At 48.5% G+C, this 10,685-nt stretch overlaps 1 protein-coding gene across 2 annotated transcripts in view; it reads right to left on the minus strand.

Moving 5' to 3' along the window:
* GRHL3 (grainyhead like transcription factor 3) overlaps positions 1 to 10,685 on the minus strand; it is a 35,917-nt gene that overhangs the window by 24,453 nt on the left and 779 nt on the right. The window contains exon 1 of one of the 2 annotated variants that reach the window (XM_070776469.1): positions 7,725 to 8,742. The exons of the other annotated variant lie outside the window; for it this stretch is intronic. Within the exon in view, the coding sequence (XP_070632570.1) occupies positions 7,725 to 7,849 (125 nt within the window). The 5' untranslated portion in view covers positions 7,850 to 8,742. Of the gene's footprint in view, positions 1 to 7,724; positions 8,743 to 10,685 lie in introns of those variants that run through there. 2 annotated transcript variants of the gene reach the window in all.

Genomic DNA, 10,685 nt, shown 5'->3' on the forward strand with positions numbered 1-10,685 from the left:
TGATGATAAAAAGAATGTCTAATCTTCACTGAACATTGACCATGGTTTAGGCACTGAGATAAGCACTTTTTAAGGATTACCTCATTTAATTCTCACAACAACCCTGTGAGGCAGGTACTATTATCGTTCCTATTTTATATATGAGGAAACTGAAGCTCAGAGAAATTAAGGGAGTTGCCCAAGGTCCCAGTTAGTGGGTTAGTGAGTGGCCCAGAGGGGATTCAAGCTCGAGCAGGATGTTGCTGTAATACAGAATAGTGTTCTCAAACTTTCGCTGCATCAGAATGGCACAGAAGGCTTGTTAAAACACAGATTTCCAGGCCCCACACCTAGGTTCCCTGGTAATGCTGATGCTGGTAGTCTGGGGACCACGCATTGTGAATCATTCATGTAGAACATGCTCTTAATCATGAGCAAGGGCTCAGAGGTGAGGAAGTTCTGGTTATGTTCATTTTAGAGCAAAGAATGTTGGGTAGCGGTAGGTGAGAAGCAGCAGACAGCCAGGATGGGAACAGAGAGCCCTGGAGATGAAGTGGACACAGATTGGTCTGCTGGTGCCCTGAAGCCCCCTTTCTAGGTGAGTCTCACAGCTTCTCCCCTGTTGAGGGACACAGGAGTAACGTCAGCTACCATTCACCGTGCTATTAATGTATGTTTTCCACTCGTCAGCTCGGCTCCTTACAAGAACATTAGAAGTAAGGATCATTTGCTTCATTTTACAGATGGAGAAACCTGCGACTTGGAGGAAATGCCCCTCAAATCACCCAACTAGCCCATGGCACAACCGGGACTGTCGAGTACCCAAGCCACATACTTTCCGCTAAGCCACACTGCTGTCCTGCAGTGCAAGAAGGCAGTCCTTGTCACAACAGGGAAACGCTCTAGTTATGGAACTGCAGGCACTGTGGCAGGCTGGCGGGTGGGCGAGGGCCTTCACGAATCACCGTGGGAAGCGCCCTCATGCTGCCCCGCAGCTCAAGCCTGCATTCTCAGACACAGTGGGAACAGCAGCCGGGCCCACACACAGACAGGCCGGGGGTGGCTCTCTCCCAGGGGCTTCTTCCAGGGCAGTGTCTCCCATCCCCCTGAGCCCCGGGGTGTGGGGTATGAGGCTCTGAAAGGGAGGGAGAGGGAGCTGTCACACAGGAAAGAGAAATGACAGAAACCTTCCTGCTCCAGGGACATGGAGAGGGAGGCACACCCCAAGTTTCTGCTGCGATAAATCACGGGCCTTAAGATGGAGAGGTGAGAAAAGGCCCCTCCCAGCTGCCTGCTGGGCCTGGGGTTACAGGAACTTACAGAGCCAGCCCAGGTGGCTGCCCCCAACCCTCCCAGTCTCAGCCTAAATGGAACTCCCAAACCAAGGGGGCACAGAAGGAACAGGGAAAGGCCCGGTGGACCCCACTCTAGGGGTCAACTGGGAACCCCCGCACTTAGCACCGCTCCTTGTTTATAAAATGAGTCAAATAAAAGCACCTGCCATGTAGGACAATGAGGACTGAGTGACCCCGTCACGGGAAGAATGCTCACAACTGGAATATAACAAGTGCTTAATATAAAAAGACCGATGCTTTCATGCCACAGAAAGGATATGTGTTACAGAAAGCTCATTCCAGAATGTCAAAAATCTTGAGTCTATGGAATCTTAGGCTGTAGTTTGGTATTCAGGTGTTGAAATAATTTATCATTTATAATTTCTAATAAAGGAGCAATGTGCAAAAATGTAATCATGCTCTTGGCCCAGCTTGGAGCTAGACACGGAGCGCTTGCAAAGTGGTGCAAGACATGGTCACCCTGTAAGTCGTTGGCAGATGTGGCAGTGAATCGAAAGTCGCTCAGTTGTGTCTGACTCTTTTGACCCCATGGACTGTAGCTGCCAGGCTCCTCTGTCCATGGGATTCTCCAGGCTAAAATATTGAAGCGGGGGGCTGTTCCTAGGGCCAATTTGCTGACTCTGGTGGAAGGGCCCTTATCAGCTTTAACGAGCTATCAGTTATCTTACCCTATTCAAAAATTAAATTTTAGAAGACAATGATAAAGTGGCATCAGAAATGGAAAGACAGACAATGTTTGCTGTTCATCCGGGAGGCTTTTCTGGCTTGTGAGGGTCTCTAATCCATCCTGTGGAGACCCCAAAGTCTGATTCCTTTGATACACAGCAGCTACCCTACCTCAAGCATTTACCAGCATTTACACCACTCCAACGGCTGTTTTTCTGCATTGTCTTATCTACTCTGCACAATAGGTTTTGGGGAAGTCGAGACTCAGGTGATATTACCTCCAGGTCACTCCGCTAGTAAGCGGCAGAGGCGCAACTTGAACCTGGCCTTGTTGGACTCCAAGATGCAGCTCTTAACCCCATGCTAATCTCCTTTCAAATGTCTTTCTTATTCTGGCAGCTCCCCTCCTCTGGAATACAACCCTCCACTGCTAGACAGAAAAGGATTTCCCACCCACACAAGGCAACGGGGCCTAAGTGAGGAAGTGAGACGACTGGAAGTTTCTGGCCAGGCACTAGGGGTGGTGGGGGGAGCTCCAGAGTTCTGGTTCCCAAGCCTGTTCATGCTACCAATCAATGTCAGGTACCAAGACAAAGTATTTGGCTTCTAGAAAGACTTGGCTATGGATAAGGTTAATTAGCATTGATTCATGTGCCAAATACTGAAATCTAAAAATGTGTGGCTCCGTGTTCTCCTAAAGATTAGAATTGAGGGCTGAGGTGGGGGAATGGATGTGAAAGGGTTCCAGGAAGCTGTGAGCCCTACTAGTGGGAGACAGAGCCAGAACAAAGAGGGGAGACCAGTCACCTTCCCTGAGGGCCTCTGCGAACTCTCTGTTGGTGTCCCTGTCCAAAGCAGAGCTCCTCAACAAACAGAGGTGAAAGGGGGATGAGGGAGGAGGGTGTAGGGAGAGGACATGACTCTGGGCAGCCTTCTTGTCATCAAATCTTCACCAGGGTACAGCACAGAAGAATCCATAGTACCATGGGAGAAAGGATTATAACATCAGGGTCATAGCCTGCCACACCGAAGTAACCGTGTGTCCTTGGGTGAGGCACTTCGCCTCTCTGGGCTTATTTTCTCATCTGTTAAATGGGTCTATTGAGTGTCTTCTATGTGCCAACCAGGGACTCTTCTAGACACTGGGGAATCAGCCAAAAGCATGGCAGATAAGGCTCTGCTCCCACGGAACTTGCAATCTAATTGGGGAAGACAGACCATAAACAAGAAGGTAAATGAGTTAATTTTAGTTAGTGATAAGTGCTGTGAAGAAAATTAGAACACAGTCATGTGATGGAGTCACCAGGGCTGGCTACTTTAGAGTGGGGATAATCTCTGGGTTGTTAGGAAAATTAAGTGTATTAACATGAGAAATGTGCTAGGCCTAGAGCCTGCCAGAGAATAATTGCTTAGTAAATAACAGCCATCATCACCATCATCATCATCATGACCATCATTTTCTTAGAACCCCTAAATAAGAGTACAGGGGACACACTGCCTGAGGTTCTTAAATTAACATCCTCTCCCAGCATCCTGCCTGTGAACCAGGTTCCATGTCAAAAACAAGAGAGACAGTGTAATAACCCCCTGCCTTGACTTTCACATTCATTATCTCATGGAGCCTCCCAACATACATGATGTGTTATTATCTCCACTTTATAGACCAGAAAACAGACAACAGAGACGTTAGGTGACCTGTTCCAAGGGACTGGCCCAGTGAGTTACAAAGCCAGCCTCCTGGAATCGAACTCCATGACTAGTCACTTTTCCACCAACCACTAGTTTCTAAGAAGGGATGCCAAAGAGAGGGGAAAAAACAATAAAGCTGGATGGCATCCATCCACCTAACCATCTACACCTCATTTTAATAAATATTTGTCAATATTTATTATACTACGAGCCAGGCTTTGTCCTGGGTGGGCGAGACAATAAGATCTCTATTGTCACAGAGGTTGCAGTTTAGTGGCAGGCAAGACAAATATGACCACAAAAACAAACGGACAGCTACTATCAGGCGAAGAAAGCTATGAAGGGAAAGAAGCCAGAGGACTTCTGACCTGCTTCAACTTTGGGGAATAACTAGATGCTGGTTGAAAAGAGGGGTGGAGGGGAAGAAGAAATGTGGAAATGGGTGTGGGAGGATTTTTGACCTTCCAGATCAAAGGCATAAGCTTGGGACAGCTCCCAGAGATTGTCCGCCTACTGTGTGCCAGGTGTGAGCCAGGGTTTTTGCATATACTGCCTTGTTTCAAGGAAGGCCAGTGCATGAGGAGGAAACTCAAGTGTGAGATTTGACAATCCCTCATATTTGCATAGTGTGTTATAGTTTTCAACACGCTTCTCATACATTTGTCATCATCTCTGATCCTACAATGCTCCTGTAAGGTAGGGAGGGAGGGTATGACTATCCCCATTTGATAACAGGAAAAAAATGAGCCACAGAGAAGGCCACTGGCTTGCCTAAGGCTACCTAGCTGTTATCTCAGGGCACCAGGCATAGAACAGAGGTCTCTGTCTTCTAGCATCAAGAACCTTGACAAGGCTGTCTCCTCAGACACCTAGAGGGGTGAAATGCCTACAGTGGTGAAGTATGGTTTCACCCCAAGTCCTTTCAGATTCTGAATACCCACAGCTTTCTGGCCAAGCCACTTAAGAATCCGAATGAGACTAAGTAAATGTAAAGCTACCAGTTGAGGGGTTTTTTTTGGCGTTCCAGTTAGTGTGCAAAGAGACTTTCGAAATCTAGTCTCTCTTCTTTAGTTTCTGTTGTTGTCTGCTTTGGCCACATCACCCAGCTTGTGGGATCTTAGTTCCCCGACTAGGGATGGAACTTAGCTGCTGAGCAGTGAAAGCGCAGACTCCTAACCACTGGACTGCCAGGGAAGTCCCTAGAAATCTAATCTCTGGCAGCAACTGACTTGCCGAAGGACACACAGCACAGAGTAGGATTGGGATTCAAGTCTCTTAGCTTCCTGTCCAGTACTCAGCTCAATTACTACCTTATCTCAAAGGCATTTCTGTAATTCAGAGATGGAAAAGTAAGGCCTCTGACTTAATTTTACAGAAGGGGGAAGAAAACTCACCACCAAGGGGGCAGCCTCAAGCCCCACTAAAGGAGGTCCCTGAAACAGGACAGATCCAGGCACCTGGGCCCCACTTCCCTCCAGCCTGAGGAGGAAGAGTTCCAGGGGCTGCCTGAGCTGGGTGTTGACACCCAGATACACCCAATGACTTGTCAAACCCTGTTGTAAGCCACACAGCTCATCAGCAGTGATCAATCACACTCACTAATTACCCAGGGGAGGCCCTGCCACAACTGCTCACGGAGGAATCATTTTCCAGTCATCCTCACGGAAGGTGTTCCCTGGGCATGGCAGACCGCTCCGGGGTTGTCGTGCTTGCAAGTGGCCCGTCTGGTTTCTCGGTGCACAGGTTGTGAAATGTGCCGTGTCACCTGCTGGGGGCTCACTTGGGGGCCTCCATGGGGAAATGGCAGCGCTTAGGGAATGGCTCTATAATGACCCCAGTTTGAATAAGGAGGTTAGCAAGAATTGGGAACTTCTGAGGGCAGGGACAACATGGTATTTACCTTTGTAAATAGTTATAGAGTGGCATCAGAGCTAGGCAGAGCTGGTTCTAGTTTCAGCTCTGCTATGACTAGCTGTGTGACTCTTGACCTCTCTCTGTGCCTCAACTTTCTTACCAGTAAAAAATGGGAGAAGATGAGAGCAATAACATCAGAGTTACTGTGATAGCTATTATTCATTGAGGGCTTATCAAGTGCCAGATGCTGGCCCAACAATTTCAAGTCACTTTTTTGTTTACTCTTTACACCTTTGTGAGCTATTACTGTTGGAAAATGCAAAGGGATAATGAAGGCAAAGTAATCAGCATAGTGCCAACACATAATAACATGAATTATTCTTACTAATACTCACTTTGTGGGGTAGCCCCCAGAAAACTGCATGACAACTCACAGACTCACTTTTTCCTTCTACTATTGACAGAAGGAGACCAGATACTCAGAGATTGTCAGATAAAGAGCTGCAAGCATTGCCAGCTTCATCATCTGGATCCAGGTGGGCAAGTTAACCAAGACCCATCAGGCTCCAGCCAACACTTTTAGCTGCATGTAAATTAATTATGTGCCATTTTCTAATTATACCAGAAACTCACTTTCTCCTCTTTGAAAATTCTTCCCTCGATGGGAATTTTTTTTCACGCTATTTTCTCCTCTTGGTTTCCTATCCAATTTTCCTAATTCTTTCCTGTAATTCAGTTGAGATGTGAAAGAAATTGCACTCCACCTAGAGACCCAAGGCGCCACATCCCTTCATTCGTTCACTCACTGTGTTGAACAGGCTCGGTGCTGGGACACAAAGGTAAATAGCATGCTGCCCCTGCCCTCAACAGTTCCCCATCTTGCAAACCTCCTAGGAAGGCCCAGATATTGGCGAGAGCCTTTCCCTTCAAGACTTTCACTAGATCAGCTGCTCTGACCTTTTTAAAGAGGCAAAAGGAATGGGGTTGGGAGGGATGGAGGTAGCCAGGCAGGATTATTTGTTCCATTAATAGAACAAAAATTCCCTTGTAGCTCAGTTGGTAAAGAATCTGCCTGCAATTCAGGAGACCCAGGTTTGATTCCTGGGTAGGGAAGATCCCCTGGAGAAGAAACTGGCAACCCACGTCAGTATTCTTGCCTGGAGAATCCCATGGACAGAGGAGCCTGGCAGGCTACAGTCCACGGGGTCCCAATAATTGGACACAACTTAACCACCACCACCACCACCAATGCAAAAACTTGAGTTTCAGACAGGGGAAGGAAGACAAGGGAAGGAAAGCAACTAAGTTATTTTATAAGTCAGGCCTTGTGCTTTTTCATTCTCATCCACACCCTGTGAGGTAGGTGTTATCACCCCTTTACATATGCAGAAACACTGACAAGATTAAAGAGCCCATCCAAAAGTTACCCACTCTGTACCTGGCAGGAAAAGTGAAAGCAAAGTGAAGCTGCTCAGTCCTGTCTGACTCTCTGCAACCCCATGGACTGTAGCCTGCTAAGACCCTCCGTCCATGGGATTCTCCAGGCAAGAATACTGGAGTGGGTTGCCATTTCCTTCTCCAGGGGATCTTCCCGACCCAGGGATCGAACCCAGGTCTCCCGTACTGCAGGCAGACTCTTTACTGTCTGAGCCACCAGGGATCCTACCTGGCAGAGCTGGGCTCAAACACAGGTGTGACCCCATAGCAAAGCTCTCAGCCTGCTGACTCAGCAACTACACTGCAAGTCAGTGTGGAATTGGGAACCTCCTGCTTCCCATCCTTAGCCAGGTCTTCTAGGCCCATGGTTCTTAAACTTGATCATGCATCAGAATCACCTGGAGGGCTTGTTAAAACACATATTGCTGAACCCCACCCCCAGAGTTTTTGATTCAGTAGCTCTAGGGTGGGGCTGAGAATCTGCATTTCTACGGAGTTCCCAGGTGATGACGCTGATGACGCTGGTCCAAGGACCACACTTTGAGAATACGTTTTTTTGTTTTTTAAGGTGAACCAATATGACTCTTTCCTCCCTCTCCTCATTTCAAAAGTGACACAGGGTCACTTTGTAAAACACAATATATAAAACATGGAATATACAGAAAAATTGGAAGCAAAGACCAGAATTCACCCGCATTCCTCTACTCGGAGATAAGCAGAGTTAACAGTCTGGCAGTATCTCACCAGTTTTCAACATCCATGCTGGTGAGAAGCAGGATGACACATTGGTGCGGAGCATTCTTTCGGCCCCTTATAAGATCCCAGCTCTTCAGCAAGATCCTGGGGAGTCGGACAAGCTTAAATCCCATCACTTGCAAAACTGTATTTATACTCCCATCCTTCACTGGAGTGCTGGGAGGGTTACAGGAGATGATGTCCTTCTCAAATACCGGACCCTGTGTCCACTGTGAAGTCCCCGCTCAAATAAAGACTTGGCTGTTACTTTTGTTTTAACCGAAGGGTGCTTTGGATACGCTCTTTGCGTTTTCAGCCCTGAGACTCTTCCTTCCCGTCGTCCTCCGTGTGGACCCCTGAAGACCCTCTGGGCTCCAGACACCGACAGGGGGCTCCTCCTAGGAGACGGCAGTAGACCGAGTGGCAGGCGCCACCGCCCTTAGGGTCGTCGCAGGGGCCTCTCGGCTCAGTCTGCCCGTTTTACAGCCCGGTCTTAACGAGGGTTTTTAACTTTTCATTCACCAGCAGAGTAGCTCTGACTTTTAATAACACGACAAAAATTTGCTCCTGGCAATCATGGTTTCGACCACAAAACCACAGCGGGAGGCGTTCCTGGTTAACTCTTTCAGCGCTGCAGGCAGTCTGGAGCCCAAGCGCTCTCGGAGCTTGGGTGGAGTGGCGGCGAGGCCTGAGGTCACAGACCGGGATGGGATGGGTCGGGTCCCCCTCCTACCCTCCCTTGAGGCTCTCCAAGCTTCGGGGAGGAAGATGGTTTCAGATTCAGACAGCTTCGGGGAGGAAGATGGTTTCAGACAGCTGGTGGGGGCCAGACTGCGGCTCATGTGTCCTGGCGTGCCTCCTTCACTTCCCTCTCTTTCCTTCATTCCACAGACCTACCGCGTGCTGAATACTTAATCTCTACACCCTTCATTTCCTCAACGGACTGGACGGGACAGCACTGGCCAACCAGGCGCCCAATACGCCCTCGCGCCCAACAAAGATGCTTCTCCAAATATGGCAGCCTGACTGCGACCCGTATAGCTCTCTCACGGAACCGTTTCCCGCGAGAAAAGGGCGTCTGGCGGCGACTTCCGGCGCCCCAGCCGCCCCAGGATCCCTTGCGACCGACCGACTCCAGCCCCGGAGGCGCTGGGTAGGAACCACTGGGCTGGAGGCACCAGCGGTTTGTGGAGGACTGGAGGCTGGCAGATGCGCCCAGCCCCAACCACATGAAAAGTCCCGTGCGCCACCTGCCAGCTGCCTTGAGCTGGCTTTTAACTACACTGCTTGGCCTCCATGCCCGCCAAGACCCAGTCTTCGACGTGGCCTGGTAATTGGGCTCTCACATTTATGGAGCTCCTCCACGAGATTGGGTGGCCCACCTACGGGTGCCCGCTGTTTTCCCGACCAGGTAGATGTCTGTATCCTTACTGGAGTGACGAGGAAACTGAGGGTCAGGAAAGAGAAGCAGATTCACTAGGATCCTGAAGTTGCTAAGTGGCAGAATTTAGACTCTTGTGCAAGTCGGGCTTTTCCCACTGCACCAGGGCCTGGCAAGAGGTGGTCATTTCTTCAGGATCAAGATGGATACGAGGACCAGTTCTCTTTAACTGCACTTCTGGGGCACGGCAGCAGCAAGACAGTGCCCGCAGCACAAGCAGCTCAAAACTTGCAAGCTAAGCAGTGGATTCCGCCCCCAACCCCACTTTATCAGTAAAGGCACTTGAGCCCCCAGGCACTGAGACTCTGTCATTGTAATCTTTAGTGATGACTTCAGACTCTGCCTGCAATTACTCAGCAGGCACAGGTTCCCCTCACCCCACCCCAACTGGAGAAGCCTCCACTGTCAGGAACTCTGACTTCAGACTCAAATCATTAAGGAGGAGAAATGCATGAAACCTTTTTGTTCAAGTAGCCCAGCTTCAAGACACTTACCCCTAAGCAACACCAATGAATACATTTCTGTCTGCAGTCTCTGCTGTGCTGACCAGCAAAGCTAAATGGGGTTCAAAGTATAGAATAATAGAAAGCAAGAAATAATAGAATATTGAAAGAATACTAGAAATATTAAATTAGAATTATTAAAAATATTAGAAATAAAGAATAATAGCAAGAAATGCTCATGGATGAGTTATTTCTGTATGAAGTAACAAAGGTATTTTAGATTGCCCCTTAACCAGGATTTAAACCAATTGCTTTTCTACAGTTATTGGATACCCCAACAGCTCCACTAAGTGAGTACCAATATGACCACCATTTACAGGTGAGCAAACTGACCTTCAGGTGAAGTGGCTTGGCCAAAGTCACACAGCTGATTAGTGGCAGAGCTGGAACTTGAACCTCAGCGTTGGCTCCATTGACCTGCTCTTATTCCAGTTGTTAACACGTTATCTACCCCAGGAAACCCATTCCAGAAAAATGTGATGGCCAGTGATTCTACCATGGACATAGATAGCTAACCCAGGAGAATCCAAGAGCTGACTGGTATCATGGAATCTTGTCTGCAGTCAGGCCCCACCACAGGCTATGCTGTTAGGTCTTCATGGTCTTAAAATAATCTATTAAGGAGTAGCTAGAAAAAAAAAAAGATTGTTCAATCCTTGACTCTGCCCTCTTACCTCTGAGGGTAGAAGGAAAAGGACAGTCTGTGTTTTAGGAGCCTGGTTTCTGCCAGCTCCCTAAAGTCAGGTTCCAGCAGCCCAGAATCCCAGCCTCATCCCACCTTCTCTGAGGTCTGGACCCCGAGCTGGGAGTCCATGGTGAAAGTCAGCATCAGCCAGCAGGGATTCTAAATCCCAGCTGTGGGTGAGAAGTCACCTGCGTCCTGTCAGGCAATAGAGATGACCTCACTGAAAACCACAGCTCAAACTCCTCAGCCTTAGAACAGCCTCTGCATGAAGTCAACCACGTTTTATTGAATGCTTCTTCAGACCTGGGCTCTGTGCTAAGCATTTTAGAGTTTATCACACT

Source organism: Bos indicus, chromosome 2 (genome assembly GCF_029378745.1).
Source record: "Bos indicus isolate NIAB-ARS_2022 breed Sahiwal x Tharparkar chromosome 2, NIAB-ARS_B.indTharparkar_mat_pri_1.0, whole genome shotgun sequence".
Lineage (NCBI taxonomy): Eukaryota > Metazoa > Chordata > Mammalia > Artiodactyla > Bovidae > Bos > Bos indicus.